We start from the raw sequence: 23,494 nt of genomic DNA, 5'->3' as shown, positions 1-23,494 counted from the left end.
ATTAAAATGTTATGATACATTACTCATTAATACATTTTTTTATAAGAACGCACAAATTTAAAATACTGTTTTGATAATACGAAATATAAAGAATTTCATAAACAATCATCATTTTAATTTAAACATAACATTACACTATTTTATATGAATGCAAAATTGTTTTTTATATTTATACTGTACAAAGTAAAAAAACAAAACAATATAGGCTACAAACATTGTGGAAAAGTGGATCTTACTGGTATCGTCCAAAGCGGAACCAAAATGAGCTGTATGTAGCCTTAGAAACACAAGGATGATCCAAATAATAAATGTATCGCCAAATTTGGAGTGACGAGTATCCAATCATACCTGCACACACACACACTGCTCCTTGCCTGACTGTGCTTGGAGTCTGTCTGCTTCTGCTGAGGCCCCTTTCATTTTATACCGACCACGCAATGATGTAAAACCTGGTTCCTATGCTCCAGATGCTGACGAAAAGCCAGCCAACCATAACACACATGCACGCGCCTGTACACACACACACTGGTGCCAGCAAGCATACAGCCCAGCTTTTAACCAGGCACTATAACAACCAACACATATACTCGTATACTGCTGGATGAGGGCCTCCCAAAACGCCCATAAAATTGGGGTCAATTGACTATACTTCATCTTCTTGGTTCTTTCGGTAAAGTCACGTAGAAGGGAAATAATAAAATAATAAAATAATAAAAATAATAAAATAATTCTCACGACGTTTCGGCCACAACGCAAGCAGCCGTCCTCAGGTGAAAACCAGGTCTGTCGAGACGCTGTCGTTGTGGCCGAAACGTCGTGAGAATTATTTTATTATTTTATTATTTTTTCTTATTGTATTACTTCCCTTCTACGTGACTTTACCGAAAGAACCAAGAAGATGAATCCCTGCAGTCACGAAAGCTTTAAATCGAAATTTGACTATACTTCACCACACTCTACTTGAGCATAGACCTGGCAACATAGAAGTACAATACAACAATGGATTTTGCTGCACTGCTCTATGCAGCCCTATGACGTCGTCGCTTTAAGATGTTCTCTGTTCATTGCGGCATGGCTCACAGGGCTATAATACATACAACTTGAAACTGTTTAAGAATGGTGGTTACTGATCCAGGCATGATCCAGGCTCAACGCTTCCGAGTTGTGGAGTGGTCGGGCGCAATGCAGGTTATATATGGCCATAGACTAATACACGGTACTACTCATATAAATAAGACAAACATCTCCCTATAGCCTTTATATACCGTTGGGATAAGTACTTTCAGCGAGTACCTATTAAGGCCGGCACGGCACACGAGGGGGTGGGTGGCCAACACCACGCCCGGCCGCATTTGTCTCCCCAGTGTCGATGTTTACACACCTCACCAGGTACTCATTTGAGGCTGTGCCGATCTAGGGGAGGCCCAGATAATCGTCATTGGCGTTGGCCGTGAGCGGGAATTGAACTCAGGTCGTCGGGTTCGTAGTGCAGCTCGCTAGCCGCTACACTACCGCTCCATACACATGTAGTGACATAAGAAGGGAGGGGCTGCTGGGGGCTCTGGGTTCCCAGGTGGGTCCAGACGCTTAAGCCTCTGGGCGCCAGGCGCTGGGTTCCCAGGGGGTCCAGACGCTTAAGCCTCTGGGCGCCAGGCGTTGGGTTCCCAGGGGGTCCAGACGCTTAAGCCTCTGGGCGCCAGGCGCTGGGTTCCCAGGGGGTCCAGACGCTTAAGCCTCTGGGCGCCAGGCGTTGGGTTCCCAGGCGCTTAATCCCCTGGGCGCCGCCAACGGGGGGAGGCTGTGTGGGCTCTGTGGGATGTCTGGTGGCGCACACGGCCCCACCCCTCGTTGGACCAGGCATAAAAGGAGAGCTCCCTGGACGATCAGGGCCCAGTTGTAACTCAAGACCCAAGACCCACTACCAGCCATCTGAAGACCCTGGGATGCTGTGAGAGCCAGCGCTGGGACTCTGGAACTCCCGACTCTACGACCTTGTGAGGGCGAGTTCCGGAGCGTAGCCAGAGTAGAGTATGTAGGCTGTGTAGCTAGGCTGTGTACCTAGGCTGTAACAGAGTATCAGGACTGTTGGAGAGTTGGAGTACTGTTGGAGTGTTGTATTGTAATAAAGAAGTACATCTACAAGTGTCTCCGGAACCCGTTACACACACACACAGAGGGATACAAACGCCACTTGATGTTGATGAGTCGCACTTTATTTTGTATTCACTGCCACTTTTGACGAAGTCAACATCTGTGCACGTGTGGCAGCAGCATGGCCGGAGGAGACTGCGGAGTTTGCGAGTACACTCGTCAACACGTCGACTCAAACCCAGCGCAAATGTTCGTGGCAGCCGTCAACCATCTCCACACGTGCACAGCCCCTATAGTAAACATTCCACTAATGGATGAGGGCATCTCCACCTTTTTGAATGGTGAGCACATGTAAAAATCATCCATGGGTTGTTTTATATTTTTTGAAATGCCGCAATTCGGGGGTCACAATTCCATTCAAAATTGTATTATTTTTAGTCTTGCCTGTACTGTCTGTCTGTCTCATCCTTTCCATTGGCCTAGAGGTGACATTTGCGATTTCTCACGTAAATGCAGCAAACCAATTTCTATCCAAAATTCGCTATATGCGGTTAGAATTCAATCATATGCGCCTATGCGTTCGGACGTGGGACAACAGTGTAGCTACTGAATGCGCTACTCGGCGGGCAGCCCTCTTGTTGCAGACCATTGTCGGCTGTGCACACCTTTTTGGGAACGCATCTACCGCATACAGCGAGGGAAAACCGCTATATATTACAGCCATTTGTCAGGGCACAGCTGCACAAAGGCCTCCTTACGACGCCGTGGTGGGTTATGTGGGTTGTTGGACCATACTTCACCACGCTGGTCAGTGTGGAGTTGATGGTGGGCAAGCATAGCCGTTGGAGCTTAGGAGCACAATTACAGCGTGTCGATGGATTTTGAAACACAACCGTTTGCACCTCGGATTAGCACGGTTGGCTTGGTACAATGCGAAAAGAGTTCAACATACATACGTATATCCCCGCAGCAACATATAACATTATGGTGGTCAGCCATCCAAGCACGATCCATCCTCAAATCCAACTTAGCTTCAGAAATCTGTTGGCCACAGGCTGGAACTCCAGCATCCATCATCTATTTAGTGACGTTAGCATCCCCACATCTTCATCCAACGTCACTCCAGCATAGCCCTCAACACGCTCACCAACCTCGACATCAGCATACAACCAACCTCGCTTATCACCTTGCCATGTGAACACAGGAAGAAGACCCCCGTGATTTGTATGGCAGTACCGACACCACTACTTCAACAAGTATCATCAATATACAGCGGGTACGTTTTCATAGTCATGCCAAAATTAGAACAATACTGGAAAATTACTCAATTTGGATTATGCATATAGCAGAATTCATTTGCCCCCCCCGACTGGCAGTAGACCAATGCGCGTTTTCAGGCTCAGGTGCCGACTTGCCGTGTGCCGCACAGGGACAGCTGACACTGGGGGTGCCTGAGCTAGACCAGATAAAAAGTCATCGCCCACTCTACTGGTAGCAGTCTAATGTTTAGTTTGCAGGCTCAGGTGCCGAGCCGCTTTGTGCCTCACAGGGACGGCTGCCACTCGGGGTGTCCTTCCGTATGTGTCGTGACATAGCGCCGACTGTTGGACCACAGCAGCAGCAACTGCAGGTGGGCGCTTAGCGCGCGCACGCCGCTGAGCATATACGCGGGTGAGCAGGCAGGGCGGAGGAACTGGGGCAAGGGTCATGATAGACCTCGTGTGGAAGCCCCTGGAACCCTCTAGAGGGTTCGAGAAGGGAGGCACGGCTAGGGCGGAGCCAAGCCGCGCCGAGGGGAATAAAAGCAGCAGAGAACGAGAGCTCCGGGCTGCCGCTTCTGGAATTGGACTCGTCTCGTCGTCACTGTCGTCGTCGTTGTCGCCCTCGTCGCTGCCGCCTTCGCCCAATCATTGCGCGGCCGGACAGTAGTTGGCCTTCCCGGTCGACGCCGTCGGTGTAACGCGGACAGGTTGGTGTCTGGGACGGGGCGCGCGCCAGCGAGGTCGTGTGTGAGAGAGAGGGGGCCCGGGTGGTGGCGTGAGCTCGGCAACAACAACAGCAACAACGAATAAAGAGGGCGGAGCGGTGCCTCCTGGGACCACCTCGTTTCCGGCTGATTGTGTGCGTCGCACACCACCCGCACGCGCACGGACGACACTACACTATGTGTAGAGATGAGACGTGATGAAGGGTTAGTATAGGGTGCGATCTAAATCCATCTCTAAAACAAATCAATTGTTATTAAATCCTTTATATTAAGTTTACTTGCCTGCGCGCTTACGACCGTGCAAATCTTTCGGTCGTTTTTTAACCCACTTCCCGTGATCCAATCGAGCTGACATTTTGCACACAGACTCGTTGTGCGTGACAATTTATTTTCGTGAAAAAAATCCAAAATTTTCCACTTTTTAGGATTTTTTTTTCATATTTAATTTAAAATACCAATGTGATAAAAATGAAACTTTTACTCAAGAAAAACAGAAATGAATAATAAAATAAAACCGATGCCACGCATATAAAGGATTTATAGTGAAAAACTTTGTTTTTACGGGTTAAATTTTTTGGTATTACGATATTGCTATCGTCGGGACGACAGAGACGTCAGCAGAGGGCAGTGCAGGAAAACCCCATTTTATAGAATTTACATTCACTAACGCCGCCCAGCCTTTTACTAACACATACTGACCAGCGTGGTGAAGTATGGTCAAACAACCCCCACGACCTATACCAGCGGTCGGGAACCTATGGCTCGCGAGCCATATATGGCTCTTCTGGTGACGGCATATGGCTCCCAGACAATTTTGAGTTGAAAAAAAAAATACAAAAATCAGTTTGGAACTGATTTTAAAATACTTGTGATATTGCTTAATAATACTGTGTCATTTTAAAGTAAACAGAAATTAGTTTTGAAGATAAATTTCACGGGTCACGGGGCCTCAACGCCTGCATGAAGCTCAACCTCACCACGTACAAACCAGACTACAAGGCCATCAGCAAAACCATGCAGCACCAGAAGTCGCATTAAAAGTAATACATATTTAATTTATTATACGTTAAAAATACTATATGGCTCTCAATGCAATATATTTAGAAATATTTGGCTTTTATGGCTCTCCCAGTCAAAAAGGTTCCCGACCCCTGACCTATACGGTGTGGGATGGCCCTCATCCAGCAGTGGGATTCACAAAAGCGATACATACAAGTGTAGAAGTGTACAAACGCCTGTATACACGTCTAGCCAATCTCTACTGCCACCTATGGTAGCGTGTCGGTCATGGCAATGTTCTGTGGAGATTTGCCTATGATTTATGTGCGATGAAGATGGGCCGTCTCCAGAAACGTCGCCTATTAAATATTGTTTTTCATTTAAGCCTTAAATTGTAAGGCCACACACGGTTAAATTTTGATTTAAAGCTTTCGTGACTGCAGGGATTCATATTATTGGTCGTGAGAATTGTTATTGTTTTATATTATTTTTATTTTATTATTTCCCTTCTACGTGACTTTACCGAAAGAACCAAGAATATGCCACACACGGTGTTGTTATGTACGAATGTGTTGAGTTTGAGGCTTTCGCGACCCATATCCATAATACATGTTTTTTTTTTGGGTGTTAGATCGCGTAAATATATAAATGTGTCGTTAAACCCGCCACCACCCGACACAGCCAATGAGTAAGGGTTGTCACATAAACAGAACGTGGCCAATTCGTTACTAGTATATCACACACTGGTGTGTTGGAGAGCCAAGCCACAACATTTACAATCTGTTTTCTTGGGTCTTTCGGTAAAGTCACGTAGATAGGTTCAAAGAAAATAACAAAAAATAACAGAATCTATCTACGTGACTTTACCGAAAGACCCAAGAATATGAATTCCTGCAGTCACGAAAGCTTTAAGTCAAGATATGCAATCTGATTACGACGTTTCGCCAGTAATTACAACTAGCTTCATCAGGCGACAGCCAGATTGAGTAGGAACCTCCTGGTTACACCAGCCCACAGGGGATTATTGTGTCCGTCTGTCCGTCGTGCAGGGAGGGGCTGGGTGGGGAGGGGCTGGGTGGGGAGGGAGGGGCTGGGTGGGGAGGGGGGGGAGGGGCTGGGTGGGGAGGGTGGGGAAGGGCTGGGTGGGGAGGGTGGGGCTGGGTGGGGAGGGGCTGGGTGGGGAGGGGCTGGTCACCCCGTGGTGCCCTTATAAAACTCAACGTTTAACCTACTCACGCCGGCTTGTACCCGCCCTCACAGTCGGGCATATTTGCGGAATACACCACGCCGCCGTTGACCCTGGCCATTGACCGAGCAACCCAACGTTCCTACCAGCTCCCTCCGCAGGAGTTGCCAGAGTATTCCTGAGCACGTTGAACTTCCTTCGCACCGCACGTAGACAACCGCGCTAATCGGAGGTGCGGGGGAAGGACACCAAACTAAACACAAAAAGTAGTTCTAAAGATATGGGTTTCAATCGAGATTTAAAAGTGCATAACTCCAGTGGACTTCTTAATATCGGAAGAGCGTTCCAGACGGCCGCAGCATTAGCGCCATGCGATGGCCGCCTTTGTTCGATGGCCAACCAATACAAAGATGCTGTACAATGTATTTGCACAGCTGTCAACCCATACGGTTTAGCCCGTATTCTTGTACAGGGAAATTGAGTTTGCAGGTCCATACGGCGTGCAGCCGTTTCAATGCGGGCAAAAACATGTTTTTGTCGAATTGTTTCTGTTTCTCCCCTTGTGATGGGGTTTGTAGTATGAACGTTGAGATTGATGAGGGGCACGGGGTGACCAATACGGTCGTAATTGGTCTGTAATAAGGTAGGGGTACTGATAATGGGTTGACAGGTATGTCGAGGTGAGTGTAGTGGTGAGTGTGCTAGTGATCGTCTATTTTCTTGGTTCTTTCGGTTAAGTCACGTAGAAGGGAAGTAATAAAATCATTAAAATAAAACATAATAAAATAATTCTCACGACGTTTCGGCCAGAACGCAAGCAGCCGTCTTCTGCGTTGTGGCCGAAACGTCGTGAGAATTATTTTATTATGTTTTATTTTTATTATTTTATTACTTCCCTTCTACGTGGTGACTTTACCGAAAGAACCAAGAAGATGAATCCCTGCAGTCACGAAAGCTTTAAATCGAAATTTAAGATAGTCTATTTGTTTGTGTTTCTCCCCTTGTGATTGGACTTTGTAGGATGAACGTTGCTATTTATAAAGGGGCACGGGGTGACCAATAAAGTCTTAATTGGTCTGTAATAAGGTAGGAGCACTCATAAGGGGGTTGTTTGTCAGCGATGAATTCGAGGATTATTTATTCTGGACTCGAGCACGTGTTTACGTTTTACGACAGCGACAGTCGTCACACTTTACGACAGCGAGTTGTCAAAGTCGCTGCCTTACGGCTATCCCCATAACAGGCCCTTCGAGCTTTACGACGCCCGGTTAATAATTTTGCGACAGTTTTCCAGGGGGGGGGGGGTGGAGGATTGTTGCTTTACGACTGCTCTACGGCAGCAAGTTGCACGCCTTTGCCCGGCATGGCTTCCAAGGACGTGGGGAGATCCGCGCTGCGCGCTCTCCGAGATTTGCCGCGCGTCTCCCTCATCAACCTCAAGCCCAACCCCGGCTCCCGCAAGAGGGTAACGCGCGCGGCGTCACCGTCGCGGGGACCCATGCCAACGAGCGGGAGAGCGCCTCTGCATCGGCACTTTTTATCACCGCTTAAGGAGTTAGGCCTCGGTCGGGACCACGGTCTCGCCTGAATTCTCTGCCGGATTCGATGAGTGGTCCCGGCAGGAGGCGGGTGGAGGCGTTACGGGGCGGGAGGTTATAGAGCGTAGAGGTCAGAGGATTGGGCGGTTGTCCTTGTTTTGACTAAATTGAAATGCCTTTGCCGGCAGACTTTGCCATGCAAAGACTTTATATACTGTCAAAGCTAATAATTTCCATAGCTGGAATTGAGTAACGCCACATTTTTTCTTTTGTGCGTTCGTTGGTGACAGGCCTGAGACAATGATGTCTCTACACTCTGTTTACTCAGAAGTGACCAAAACCCGGATTCAAAGTCAGAATTTCAGCGGCGGCAGCTCCGTGTCTGCAAAGCGGCTATTAGAACCTCGTTTGGTACTCACAAGAGACGCCCAGACCCAGGGGCTTGAACTCAGGATCTGAACAGCCCTGACACGGCCTCTCCCGACACAGTACACTTAGTCACATATTCACTTTAAGATGTTTTTTGTTCATGTTTGTGTTTGTTGCGGTTGCACCCGATTCAAGAGCCGAATGGCTCACAGGGCGATACCTAATACTTGAACTTGAACAGTAGTTATGAACCCCTTATGATTTTCACGACACCCAGGCTGAGGACTCAGAACTGATGCATGATTTAGGACTTGAGCATTGCCGATTCATCCATTTCGATTTAAAGCTTTCGTGACTGCAGGGATTCATCTTCTTGGTTCTTTCGGTAAAGTCACGCATTTCCCATAAATATGCTAAATTCCTCTTGATATGCAAATTATTTTGTCAAGGCGCTCTTCTCCCCCCCCTCCAACCCAGCTTAAATATACGCTCCAAGCTTGGTGGTGTTTCGTTCTTCACCTAAGGGACGGCTGCTTGCGTTGTGGCCGAAACGTCGTGAGAATTATTTTATTATGTTTTATTTTTATTATTTTATTACTTCCCTTCTACGTGACTTTACCGAAAGAACCAAGAAGATTCATCCATTGTCTCCCGACACGGCCACTGTGAACTCCACCCCCCCCCAAGGCCACCTGCGCACGATGCTGAGCTATGCCGTGTTGCGTGTCGCGCAGGAAACGCAGAGGGGCCGTGGCCGCGTTCACCAGGGAGGCAAGAGCGGCCGCGGCCACAAGGGACAACGACAACGCAGCACGCGGCCGCGCCTGGGCTTCGAGGGCGGGCAGACGCCCTTCTACATCGTGGTACCCAAGTACGGATACAACAAGGACCACAGGTACGTGGTGGGTCGCAGACCTTTAAGAGGGTGTTACGGTGCTTTGATCGCGCGTACATCTTTGTGTTACCCACGTGTGCCTACGATAGCGTAGTGGTCGTGCATTGTATATGTTTACACATTCTAGATTTGAAGCTTTCGTGACTGCAAGGATTCATACTCTTAGTTCTTTCGGTAAAGTCACGTAGGTAAAAAATGAAATTAAAATTAATAAAAAATAAAAACAATAAAATCACGACGTTTCGGAGGCAACACAAGCTTCCGTCTTCAGGTGAAACTGTCACACCTGATACAGATTTTTTGCTGGGTTTGATTGCTGTTTATACCTAACGTTGGCGGTGAATATCTGAACCGTTCGTGGGCCTCCGTCAGGTCCGCTCAGTTTTTAAATCAATACCTTGTGCAGTATATATATATATAAGCATTGAGGATAAAACTGTGACTGGATATGGTCCTGGCCTCACCACCCCATCGTGCACCATACCAGCTTTCTTTCATAAGAGATCACTAACAGCACTTTCTCCAACAGTCTTCCAGGCTATAAGGTGGATCTTTCTATTTGTGTGCGCAGCCTCCGCCGCCAGTACCAGCCCTTGAGCCTGGCACGGCTGCAGTACCTAATCGACCTGGGCCGAGTGGACCCGACGCAGCCGATTGACCTCACTCAGCTCGTCAACGCTCGCGGTCTCAACGTCAGCCACCAGGAGTATGGCGTCCAGCTCGTGGAAGAGGTACGCACTCGCGCAGAGACGCTTGACGACGCAGTGATTCACTATGATGCACGGGGACATGCAGCAACACACAGCGACGCACAGTCACATTGGAAAGCATGGAAATGCACAGTGATGCACTGTTAACGATGCAGACATGCAGCATTTGACTGTAACATACAGCGATAAACGGCAATACACAGCTTTACACTCCTGAGATAGGAGCCATACCAACCCGCCCCTATCACTCGCCAACCCACCAATCTTCAAAGCCAGTCAACCATTCGCCCACCCATCGACCCACTCAGTCACCCAGTAGTCACTCCCCCATCAATCCACACATCCATGCACTCACCCTGCCCACCATTGGGCTGTGTGGTGTTAGTGAGTTGCTTGTTTCACCGCGTGTCTCCCTGTGGCTGCAGGGGGCGGACACGTTCCAGGCGAGGGTGAACATTGAGGTGCAGATGGCGAGCGAGCTCGCCATTGCCGCCATTGAGAAGAACGGCGGCGTCATCACCACTTCGTTCTACGACCCACGCAGTCTTGGTACCTGCACCGCATGGCACCGCATGGCACCGCATGGCACCGCATGGCACCGCATGGCACTGCATGGCACCGCATGGCATCGCATGCCACCACAGCACACCACACAAGGTGCATAGAATGATGCATTGAAGCAAAAATGATTCCGAGTAGTGAGTGCGTATGTGTTTGCGGTAGCATCGGTGTGGACGTCTATGTGTGTGTGGGTAAGCGTCTGTGTTGTCTGTGTGTGTAGCAGTAGTGTAGCGGTTAGCACGCTGCACTACAAACCTGGTGACACGGGTTCGATTCCTGCTCATGGCCACCACCAGTGACGATTATTTTAACTATTCCTGCGCCTCTGGTAGGTTGAGTGAACCATAAATGAGTACCTGGTGCGGTATATAAACCTTGCCACTTTGAAGACAAAGGTGGCCGGGTGTGGTGCTGGTTACCCACTCGTATGCCATGCCGGCCTTCATAGCTGCTCGCTAACAGCACTTGCTCCTACAGTCTGTTTAGGCTACAAGGGGGGTCTTTGTCTTTGTGTTGTCTGTGCTATGCTACGCTTTGCTGGATAGGACAATACCACTTAGCAACTTGCAGGCCAGCCCACTAAACAGGCACATGTACTAAAATATAAGAATTGCTCACTGACCTTTTCACCCATTCGCTAGCCAAAACCCACCAAAACCCATGGACCCACCCACCCAAACCCACCTCTCCCCTTCAACTCATCCACTCACCCACCTTCCCTACCCGTCTTTTCGCCCACCCCGCAGAGATCCTGTGCAGGCCCGTGCTTTTCTTCATGCGGGGGCAGCCCATCCCCAAGCGGATGCTGCCTCCGGAGGATCTGCTGCCAGGCTACATGAGCGGCGAGCGGCGGGGCTACCTCGCCGACCCGGCCGCCGTGGCCGAGGCGAGGCTGCTGCTCGCACGGCGCTACGGCTACGCGCTGCCCGGCGTTTCCCCCACCGCCGCCATCGTCGCCCTCCTGGCCGCCCGCAAGGACCCGCGCCAGATCTTCTATGGGCTCGCGCCGGGCTGGGTCGTGAGCCTGACTGAGCGCGCCATCTACAAGCCCACGAAAGAAGAGTTGTTGCAGTACTATGCCTCGTGAGGGCTGGGGGTGGGGGAGATAGAAGCCAGGGCGGTGGGGGGAGTTGTATAACAGGTAATTTGTTTATTGTAGGGCCGATGGCGTAGATGCAGAGCAACAGCTACAACTTCACATTCAGACGGTCAAGGCAGATGACTGCGTCAGGAGCGGCGGAGTGTCTCGCTGTGACGTCTCCTCCGTATTTGTGGATCGGGAATTGCGTCGTTATACGTTGTACGGTACGTTCTGGATGACCACAGTTGCACACCGGAAGGTTTTGACTGTTCCATTTGTGCATGAGGTATCCGCATTACTGCCATTCTTGTGATGAAGGTAGAGGCAGACTGGTGCCTTCTGGTTGCACTGCCGTCTGTTCTGCCCATGTGGTAATCCTGCAGTCTTCAACACCTGTTGTGAATGGTGGACACCCTTAAAAAAACTATCCACACTCAACGCAGCTTTGCTTCTGAGGTCCGATGAGGTCATTGGGCCCTTCTAAATCGTGACATCAGAATTGCAAATGTAAATATATGTTCCGGGTGAGAGTCTAGGATCGTAATAAAGACGTTTAGAGGTCGACGATTTTCGAATGGGGCGAGGGGAGGTGGTCCTGCATTGTGCGCGTTTTGTGGGCGCGATGTCTCTTTGCTGATGAGGCATTCGTGTACAGTATTCGTATGAAAACAAAACTCAAAGCACTAATAAACCAGTGTCTCTACACTTGAGGTCGTGTCCTTGTCATTTTAGGCCATGTGCCACCAGTTAAATTTGGTATGTATGTAGAACTTCCTTTGTAGCGTACGTAGCTCAGAGGTCGCAAACGGGTTTTGATTCCTTACCCGTACCCGGCCGCACCAGGGTCGCAAATGTGTACCCATTCCCTACCCCTTACCCTACCGAAATGAGTGACAAACGGTTACTCACCAGTGACTCACGGCCTACCCGTACCCGGTCGCACCAGAGTCGCAAACGGGTACCCGTACCCGGCCGGGTAGCCGGGTATCGGGTAGGGTACGGGTATCGGGTACCCGGTTGCGACCTCTGACGTAGCTATACGTGCGAATAAGAGGTGTCCTGGAAGGACAACAAACTAAACGCACACAGCAGTTCTAAATACATTATTTAATCTAAATTTAAAAGTGCATAACTCCAGTAGCTTCCTAAAATCGGAATAACGTTCCAGACGGCTGCAGAAGCGCATCTGAAAGGTCACGGAGTCTGTTGGTGCGCTCATTGCCCAACGCGTTTACATTGTGGACATTCGCATTAATCGAGGCTCGACTGCACGAGGCAGAGTTTCAGGATCAAACTTAGTGGGTTTCAACTTAGTGACCTTGGTAGGAATGCGGCGACATGTTGAGCCGTGAAGACCAGCGGGTCGTGAACCTGAATTCATTTTCTTGGTTCTTTCGGTAAAGTCACGTAGAAGGGAAGTAATAAAATAATAAAAATAAAACGTAAAATAATTATCAAGCAACCGTCTTCACCTGAGGGCGGTTGCTTGCGTTGTGGCCGAAACGTCGTGAGAATTATTTTATTATGTTTTATTTTTATTCTTTTATTACTTCCCTTCTACATGACTTTACCGAAAGAACCAAGAAGATGAATCCCTGCAGTCACGAAAGCTTTAAATCGAAATTTAACATGAATACATTGTCTAGTGTCGTCGATATTACAACCCCGGAGTGACCCGACATGGCATGCGGAGGTATTCATCCAGCAGTGGTGTAACAAAGATCTGACATTTTTTAATGAGTTTTATATAACTTTAGATTTGAAGCTTTCGTGACTGCAAGGATTCATATTCTTAGGTTTTTTCGGTAAAGTCACGCAGGTGACTGTCGTGCTGTACGGCTGTCGTGCTGTGACGGTTCCACCTGAAGACGGAGGCTTGTGTTGCCTCCGAAACGTGATTTTTTATTTTATTTTAATTTTACTTTCATTAATTTTTAACCTACGTGACTTTACCGAAAAAACCTAAGAATATTTATATAACTTTGTCCGTGAAAATGTTATCTCAATCTCCGAAGAACCACAGATGAGCTGGGAAGGCAGTCGGCACGCGGCGAGTTAGAGCCAACAATTTCCTCCGCTCAATAACATCAATAAAACACATTGTCCTGCGGAGGGAGCTGGCAGGAACGTTGGGTTGCTCGGTCAATGGCCAGGGTCAACGGCGGCGTGGTGTATTCCGCAAATTTGCCCGACTGAGGGCGGGCACAAGCCGGCGTGAGTCGGTTAAACGTTGAGTTTTAAAAGAGCACCACGGGATGACCAGCCCCTCCCCACCCTCTCCACCCAGCCCCTCCCCACCCAGCCCCTCCCCCTCCCCACCCAGCCCCTCCCCACCTTCACCACCCAGCTCCTCCCTGCACGACGGACAGACGGACACAATAATCCCCTGTGGGCTGGTGTAACCAGGAGGTTCCTACCAGTATTAATCAGCGTCATAACGAATGTTGTCTACATCAAAAGCAAAAATAATAGAAGCCTGTACACTAGTGCTTTTGTAAAATGAATGTTTATTCGGTAGGATAGTTGCAAAAGGTATGTACAATTCGTCAAGTGTAAAAGTATGTATGTATATATTTACAAAGCAGAGCAATAAACACGGTATCATCCATCCACGACAGAGCCGAGCTCACGGCTCACACGGGCTTCCACAGGAAGTTTCGCAGAGCTTCAACAAACGACGTCACTTTACATCAGCGATGTCAACACGGGACGACAGACGTTGAAAATTACAGCCACGATAGACACACAAAGTTCACGACCCCTGCTGCTTGCCCAATAACACTAAAGGTGGCACGAATACAATTGACAACACTAACCCTGACCTCTAAACCTGACCTCTAACCCTGACCTCTAACACCGACTTCTAATACGCTAAGATGAACCATAACATTGACGAACCCAAAAACTAACATTTACCCTCCCGTAATATCTCGACCGCCTATTCTAACACTAAACCTGAATGCTATCACTAACCACCTTACCATAACCCTGACACGAACACAAACCCTAAATCAACACTACCCAAAGCCGTCACCATAACACTATATTCCTAACCTTAAACACTGCTCATTTAAAAATAATGTAAAAAGGCACAGCATTACACAACACATGTACATGTGCAGCAGCAGAGATTACGCTCTACACTAAATATATTGCACATCAGTAACTGGCAGCTGAAACTAATGCAGCTGATAAGCCAGTAGTATATGTCTGCACACACAGCATGGTTGAGTGTGCGTTCAGTAAAATAACACGCAGCAGTTAAGAGCCATGGCCCAACTCTTGCTTAAAACGTTGAATTGATATTACAATGTTCAAACGAGGCACTTGGATGGCCCTCAGCCAGTGGTGGAAAATCCACATTTGCCGTGACAGGACAAGTCCATTCATAAGTCAAACAGTTGAACGAGTATATTTATTTTTAAAAAGTGTTAATTTATAGTTTTTTTAAAAACTAAATAGTCCAATTACTTGTCCTTTAATGAAAGCAAGTAAAACCACTTTTCCCTAAAATTGCAAAGTAAAAAATACTCGTTATAAAATCTGCTTTTGCATTAAATTTCACGTGTGTATCTTGAGTCAATGTAATCGGACTAGTTATGCATACATGCCCTTACATTGTCCTTTGCATAAAAAAAAATACAGTTGAAACAACGTGGGTATGTGCAGGTGAGTCATTCGGATGGTTGATGGGCTCTAGATAGGACGCCACGACTACCATCATCACCACCAGCCACGACCACCACCACCACCATCTCCAGCATCAGTGCCATCATCTTCACATGTGATTCCCTTGGGCTGGGATGCAGCTTTGGGGAGCGACGTCAAGCTTGGTGTCTGCGGGAGGGAGATCACGTAACACGGTTATGACACACAAAGACAAAGATCCCCCTATAGCCTTAACACACTGTTGGGGCAAGTGCACTGTCGCTCCCCACACAACGATCCCCGCACTCGCCTTTAACAGGCAACACACACACACACACACACGATCCCTTATCACACACACGATCCCCTATAACACACACACAATCCCCTATAACACACACATACACACACGATCCTCTATAACACACACACACAATCCCCTATACACACAATCCCCTATACACACAATCCCCTATACACACAATCCCCTATACACACAATCCCCTATAATACACACACACACAATCCCCTATAACACACACACAATCCCCTATAACACACACACGATCCCCTATAAAACACACATACACACACGATCCCCTATAAAACACACACATACACACACACGATCCCCTATAAAACACACACACACACGCTACCCTATAAAACACACACACACGATCCCCTATAAAACACACACACACGGGGGGGGGGGGGGGGGGGTAAGCAGCTGTGTCCCTTACTGGGCAGCGATGATGGGAGTCGCTCCGGCTGAGAAGAAATATTTATCCCACCAGCGCTTCTCTGCGGTCGCCGAAGGGAGATCTGTGCACAGGGAAGACACGTGGAAAAGTTAGACACGGGAGTTGGAAAGTTGGTGGACCCGCTGCGATGCTGTTATTTCTTAGGATCTTTACTGGGGTCTGTAAACGTGCACGTACGTACGCACGCACACATCGGCAAGCATACACGTGCATGACTAAAACAAAGATCCCCCCGTATAGCTTGTAACAGACTGTTGGAGCAAGTGCTGTTAGCGAGCACCTATGAAGGCCGGCAAGGCACACGACACACGAGGGGGTGGGTGGCCAACACCACGTCCGACCGCCTTTGTCTTCCAAGTGACGATGGTTCCACAACCTGCACCAGGTACTCATTTGAGGCCGAGTCGACCCAGGGGAGGCCCAGGGCCGGTTCAAATATTCACCACTGTTTTTAGAATCAAACTGGGGTCGCCGGGTTCATCCACACACATGCCCACACACTCAAGACACGTCGACCCACACACAGAACAGTGACGTGAGCATTTGTTTACGAACTTTAACACAGATGCTGTAACACACACACACACACACAGAGACAGACACACTGTGATGCAGTCGCGTGTTTATGGACTTTGGGACAGCCTAACCCACACGTATTTGCTTACACACACAGAGAGACACGCAATCACTCGAGTGAACCATTGTGTACCCGCGTCGGGGTCCAAATTTTGGCAGATTCCAAAATGACCCCACAGATTACTCAATTGGGACCAAACGTAGTGACCATCGCCCGCGACTGACAGACTAATGCCCCGGGTCCCACTTGCAAATGAGACTCTTATCCTGGTCTACTGAGCTCTCACCGGCTTACAAGTTAAACTTGAACAGTGACCCAAGCACGTGTTGATGAACTTGAACAAAGATAAATATCCCCCGTAAAGGCTGTAGGGGCAAGTGCTGTTAGCGAGCACCTATGAAGGCCGGCAGGGCAAACGAGGGGCAGGGGGCAGCACCACGCGCGGCCGCCTTTGTCTCCCCGGTGGCGATGTTTATACATCGCACCAGGTACTCATTTGAGGCCGAGTCGATCTAGGGGTGGCCAAGGACCGATTAAGATAATTTTCGCTGGTGTTGACCGTGAGCGGGAATCAAACTCAGATCCGCCAGGGTAAACGGTACACCGGCCTTCATTAGGTTGGTCGCTAACAGCACTTGCCCCAACAGTCTGTTCAGGCTCTACGGGGGATCTTTGTTTTTGTCTGTCGTTTGTGTGTGTGTCAGAGGTCGCAAACGGGTTTTGAGTCCTTACCCGTACCCGGCCGCACCAGGGTCGCAAATGGGTACCCGTACCCGGGTACGGGTACCCGTTCCCTACCCGTACCCTACCCGAAATGAGTGACAAACAGTTACTCACCAGTGACTCACGGTCTACCCGTACCCGTACGGGTACCCGGCCGGGTACGGGTACCCGTTCCCTACCCGTACCCTACCCGAAATGAGTGACAAACGGTTACTCACCAGTGACTCACGGCCTACCCGTACCCGTACCCGGTCGGGTACGGGTAGCCGGGTATCGGGTAGGGTACGGGTATCGGGTACCCGGTTGCGACCTCTGCTATACGCACACCTTTTCCAATTTTATCCCGATTGTGATATTTGGTGTCGCGTCACGGGACCGAGAATCCTTTGGGAGGTCTCGGGAGAGCAGCGCAACCTCTCCTGGGAAGCAGGATATCACAGAGCTCGTCTCCGGGATCTCGTCGTCTTTAAGTGATCCCTGGTTCACACATCAGAATCACCATCTTTGTGTAGACTGGAGGAATCCGATGAGCTACGAAGCCGCCGAGTATCGGGTAGGGTACGGGTATCGGGTACCCGGGTAGCCGAGTATCGGGTAGGGTACGGGTATCGGGTACCCGCTTGCGACCTCTGGTGTGTGTGCGTCTGCCGGCTGATGTAGGGCGGTGCTGTAGGGGGATGTACCTGGGGTTGGCGGAGGAGGAAATCGTTCTGAAGGGCCTTGATCCCAAGACCCAGCGGAGGAGGAGGAGGAGCTCGCATCAGATCCGGCTCGTACTGAGGTCACGGGGAAGAGGAGAGATTCAAGAAGGGGAGTTAGCAAAGATCAATACAAAGACAAAGATCTCCCGGGTAGCCTACGTGGACTTCTGGGGCAAGTGCTGCTGCTGCTACAGAGTTCCTGTACAGCACAGGAGTAGGTGCGGTATAGCCAGCAGCACACTTTCACAATAATCATTAGCAATAATACATACTCTTAGGTTTTTTTTTTCAAATCTAGAACCAATAATACAATTGTCATAATTGACTCACGTATTATTATTATTATATAAATAAAACATCTCAAACCCGTAGTTATTAACACTGCCTTGCAACTAACACGTAGAATAGGATGACGTTTCGGGCAATTGCCCTTCTTGATCCTTTTGCCGTATACTCTCTATTCGTATCTACAGGCCAGAGACAAAGATCTGCTGTCAAGAGTTGGGGCAAGTGCTGTTAGCGAGCACCTATTATAGTGGGAATGACGGTGTGGCGAAATAATATCGAAGTAACATTAACATCTAATGATCATACGTATCATCTATATATATAAAATCGTTCATGTCTGTCTGTCTGTGTGTGTGTGTGTGGACTTTGGCCCATACGCACTTTCATTGGACGGCGGTTGCCCCTGGCAACGGCTAGCCACGCCTTCGCCGCTTTCATTGGACCTGGCAACGGCTAGCCACGCCTTCGCCAAGGGCTGCAGTTTCATTGGACGGCGGTTGCCCCTGCCAACGGCTAGCCACGCCTTCGCCACTTTCATAAGCTCCGTATTTAATTAAATAATAGCCATTACACAGTATTGTTGGAGCGCTAGGGGGGGGGGAAGGAACGCCACCCGTACCCTGCCTCTTCCAAGCCGACAATTTTAGGCGAGGCCGCAGGCTTTGCACGCTACTAGGCCTCGACACCCACCACGCCACTCTGAGGTAAATTCATCAAAGTTTTTCCTACTCTTCACTACACCCCCACCACAATGTGTGCTATTAATATTACTTTTAAACCCAACGCGCCAACAATCGATTACTTTAATGTTCACTGTACAAATACTCATTAAGCTGGGTGAGCGTACTGCCAGTCTATCATGTACACTGTAGCCTGCTTATTAAGCTCGGTGAGCGTACTGCCACTCTATCATGTACACTCTAGCCTGCTTATGAAGCTGAGTGCGTGTACTGGCAGTCTATAATGTGGACTCTTGCCTGGTTATTATAATCGATTCTTTATATGTTCTTTGTACAAACAGTCATTAAGCTGCTTGAGCGACCCCAGTTCGATTCCAACTCACGCCCACCACCGCTGACGATTATTTGAAACGGACCTGGCCCTCCCCTAGGTCCACTCAGCCTCAAAAGCGTAACTGCTGTCGTGTGTGAACATCGTCACTGGGGAGACAAAGGCGGCGGGGCATCGTGGATCCAAGTCCCGGGCGAAGCCGGGTCATGTGTATGTGTGTTTGTGTTTATGTGTATGTCTGTGTGTCTCTATGTATGTGTGTATGTATGTGTATGTATGTGTTTGTGTGTATGTGTGTGTGTATGTATGTGGGTTTTTTTTATGTCTTTATGTGTATGTCTGCGTGTCTCTATGTATGTGTCTATGTACGTGTGTGCATGTGTTTGTGTGTATGTATGTGTGTGTCTATGTATGTGTGTGTATGTGTGTGTATGTATGTGTGTTATGTGTCTGTCTGTGTCTGCATGTATGTGTGTGTGTGTATTGTGTATGTGTTTGTGTGCATGTATGTGTGTGTTTGTGTGTATGTGTATGTCTGTGTGTATGTGTTTGTGTGTATGTATGTGTGTGTATGTGTTTGTATGTGTTTGTGTGTTTACGCTCGCATTACACAAATGTGTTGCTGGTCTAAGGCGTTCCTCGCACAGCATTGCCGCTTTATTATTTCAGTCGTTTACTGCCTTACGCACCCTGAAAGTCGTGTGTGTCTGCAGCAAGCGCGTGTATGTGTACCTATGGACGCGCGCGCGTGTGTTGTGTAGGGGGAACGGTAGTGTAGTGCTTAGCGTGCTGTCTGTGTCTGTGTGTGTGTGTGTGTCTGTCTGTGTCTGTCTGTGTGTGTCTGCGTGTGTCTGTGTGTGTGTCTGTGTGTGTGCGTGTGTGGTGTGTGGGGAGCGGTAGTGTAGTGCTTAGCGTGCTGTCTGTGTGTCTGTGTGTGTGTGTGTCTGTCTGTGTCTGTCTGTGTGTGTCTGCGTGTGTCTGTGTGTGTGTCTGTGCGTGTGTGGTGTGTGAGGAGCGGTGGGTGTAGTGCTTAACGCTACGCTGCGCTACCAACCCGGCGAACCCAGTTCCATTCCCGCTCACGGCCACCACCGGTGACGATTATTTGAACCTCCCCTAGGTCCACTCAGCCTCAAACGAGTAACTGGTGTGGCGTATTAACATCGGCACTTGGGAGACAAAGGCGGCTGGGCGTGGTAGATCCAAGTCCCGGGCGAAGCCGGGTCATGTGTATGTGTTTATGTGTATGTCTGTGTGTCTGTATGCATGTGTGTATGTATGTGTGTGTATGTGTTTGTGTGTATGTCTGTGTGTGTATGTATGTCGGTTTTGCCGCCGTGGTGGATCCAAGTCCCGGGCGAAGCCGGGTCATGTGTATGTGTTTATGTGTATGTCTGTGTGTCTGTATGCATGTGTGTATGTATGTGTGTGTATGTGTTTGTGTGTATGTCTGTGTGTGTATGTATGTCGGTTTTGCCGCCGTGGTGGATCCAAGTCCCGGGCGAAGCCGGGTCATGTGTATGTGTGTATGTGTTTATGTGTATGTCTGTGTGTCTGTATGCATGTGTGTATGTATGTGTGTGCATGTGTTTGTGTGTATGTATGTGTGTGTGTATGTATGTGGGTTTTTTTGTATGTGTTTATGTGTATGTCTGCGTGCCTGTATGTATGTGTGTATGTACGTCTGTGGATGTGTTTGTGTGTATGTATGTGTGTGTCTATGTATGTGTGTGTATGTGTTTCTGTGTTTGTATGTGTGTGTATGTATGTGTGTTATGTGTCTGTCTGTGTGTCTGCATGTATGTGTGTGTGTATTGTGTATGTGTTTGTGTGTGTTTGTGTGTTTACGCTCACATTACACAAATGTATAATGCGGGTCTAAGGCGTTCCTTACACAGCATTGCCGCTTTATTATTTCAGTCGTTTACTGCCGTATGCACCCTGAAAGTCGTGTGTGTCTGCAGCAAGCGCGTGTATGTGTACCTATGGACGCGCGCGCGTGTGTTGTGTAGGGGGAACGGTAGTGTAGTGCTTAGCGTGCTGCCTGTGTCTGTGTGTGTGTGTCTGTGTGTGTGTGTCTGTGTGTGTGTCTGTGTGTGTGTCTGTGTGTGGTGTGTGGGGAGCGGTAGTGTAGTGGTTAGCGTGCTGTCTGTGTGTGTGTTTCTGTCTGTGTGTGTCTGCGTGTGTCTGTGTGTGTGTCTGTGTGTGTGTCTGTGCGTGTGTGGTGTGTGAGGAGCGGTGGGTGTAGTGCTTAACGCTACGCTGCGCTACCAACCCGGCAAACCCAGTTCGATTCCCGCTCACGGCCACCACCGGTGACGATTATTTGAACCTCCCCTAGGTCGACTCTGCCTCAAACGAGTAACTTAACTACTGTAGCGTATTAACATCGCCACTGGGGAGACAAAGGCGGCCGGCCGTGGTGGATACAAGTCCCGGGCGAAGCCGGGTAGTACAGCTAGTCGTATATATACACACACACACAAATACCATCGGATGATGGTTGGTGATCGTGAGAGATGGCAAAGGTTTGGGATGGCTTTCATCCAGCAGTGGAGTGAGCATGTTTACGATGTTACTCACTTCTGTAGAACTCTCTGCGAGCCAGGAGGGAGTTCGCGGATGGGATTGAAGCCATCGCTCTGAGACTTTTGACTCTGTGACATAAAACAACAACAGCAGCAGCACAGGGATTAGAACAACAACAACAATATAAAGGTTCCCGGGGTAGCCTCACACAGGCTATTGGGGCAAGAGCTGATGGGCATGGGTGGCTTGCACCACGCCCCGTCATCAACCACAGTCTCTTTATTTGAGTTGTTTTTTTAAACACGCAGCACCAAGAACTCCCATTACAGATTCACATATCACGCGACCACACACAGAGGCAAAGATACTAACACACATACAAAGACAAAGACCCCCCGTGTAGCCTTAACAGACGGTTGAGGTAAGTGCTCTCGGCACACTAGGGGGTGGGTGGCCAGCACCACGCCCGGCCGCCTTTGTCTCCCCGATGTTTACACACCGCACCAGGTACCCATTTGAGACCCAGTCGACTTGTGTAAAAATGCTTAAAGTATATATACACATACACACGTTGACATAAACACACACAAACACACATTAACACACACACACAACTTACCAGGCTAGTACGGTATCGGACCCACGCGTTTGTGCGTGTGAGTGAATGTGTGATAATGTGCGGGGAGCGGTGGTGCAGCGGTTAGCGCTGCGCTACGAACTCGGCTACTCGAGTTCGATTCCCCCCGCTCACGGCCAACACCAAGTGACGATTTTCTGAAACGGCCCTGGGCCTCCCCTAGGTCGACTCGGCCTCAAATGAGTACCTGGTGCGGTGTGTGAACATCGCTGCCTGGGGAGACAAAGGCGGTCGGGCGTGGTGCTAGTCATGCACCCCCTGGTGTGCCGTAACGGCCTTAATAGGTGCTCGCTAACGTCACTTGTCCCGACAATCTGTTAAGGCTACACGGGGGATCTTTGTCTTTGTGCGTGCGAATTAATTAATAGGTATAGTATCCGTCTGTTCATGATAAAAACACGCACAAACAACACACACGCGGCACACTAAAACGTACACTCCTAAGATGACACTCAAAACACACCCACTGACAAAGACATCCGAGTTCAGCTGGATCAACCAAATTTGCCACGAAGAAGAAGCTATTTTAAACACGCGCGTTGCAGCCCAACGTTGTGGAGGTCACAATCAGAACCTGGATTTTTATCCTGGAGAAATCCGATGAGCTATGAAGCACTTTTGGGGGGGGCGGGTCAGAAAGTTACAACGAACAACACAGGACACAAACAAACACACGGAGTGCAAAGTCCAGGAAATGAAATCAAATCGTACAAAATAAATACCGCACGGCCATGTAAACAAACACACACACACACATATATATAAACACTCCATCACACACCGTCACCTCGCCAGGTCCACAATGCACAACGAGAGATGATCAAGAAAGAGAGAGAGAGCGACAGAATTGGACTCACCGGCTCTAGCTAAGTGGGTGTCTGTGTGTTGATGTCGGACCGGTCGGCTGTGTTCAGTGCGTGCAAGTCCGTACCACGAGCGCCACTCTTATACCCGGAGCACTGGAATCTGACACCGCCCAATGCACTCCTTCCCCCACCCGTCACCCTCCATCTCCCACCCTTGCCCCTATCTCACTCCTCGCCTCCCTCCCTCCCTCCCCGCCTACCCCGTCGCTGCATCATTCCCTCTGCTTGCTTCATTCCCCTCCTCCTCTTGCCGCACCCAATTCTTCATTCGCACGTCCTCATCCCTCCATTCCCTCCCGCACCTCTTGATTAGCACGTTTGGCTACGTGCGGT

The 23,494-nt window shown here is 49.1% G+C and overlaps 1 protein-coding gene and 1 long non-coding RNA gene across 2 annotated transcripts; one reads left to right on the top strand and one right to left on the bottom strand.

Annotated features, from left to right (window-relative positions):
- The first annotated feature begins 7,570 nt into the window (after positions 1–7,570).
- MRPL15 (mitochondrial ribosomal protein L15) lies at positions 7,571–12,127 on the top strand. Its single transcript, XM_061549336.1, has 5 exons — positions 7,571–7,728; positions 8,905–9,065; positions 9,637–9,796; positions 10,201–10,324; positions 11,083–12,127. The coding sequence occupies exons 1-5, from the start codon at positions 7,627–7,629 to the stop codon at positions 11,421–11,423; spliced, it is 888 nt and encodes a 295-aa protein (XP_061405320.1). The 5' UTR covers positions 7,571–7,626; the 3' UTR covers positions 11,424–12,127.
- Positions 12,128–13,907: 1,780 nt separating this feature from the next.
- On the bottom strand, positions 13,908–23,248 carry LOC133340539 (uncharacterized). Its single transcript, XR_009754912.1, has 5 exons — positions 23,153–23,248; positions 21,713–21,786; positions 17,813–17,905; positions 15,809–15,890; positions 13,908–15,254 (listed from the first exon to the last, which is right to left on the bottom strand). It is a non-coding gene; the product is annotated as an uncharacterized LOC133340539 (long non-coding RNA).
- Between the last annotated feature and the right edge of the window lie 246 nt (positions 23,249–23,494).

This window comes from Lethenteron reissneri, chromosome 10, assembly GCF_015708825.2.
Source record: "Lethenteron reissneri isolate LAM-NWPU_2019-01 chromosome 10, ASM1570882v1, whole genome shotgun sequence".
NCBI lineage: Eukaryota > Metazoa > Chordata > Hyperoartia > Petromyzontiformes > Petromyzontidae > Lethenteron > Lethenteron reissneri.
This window is presented reverse-complemented; position numbering and strand designations above follow the sequence as displayed.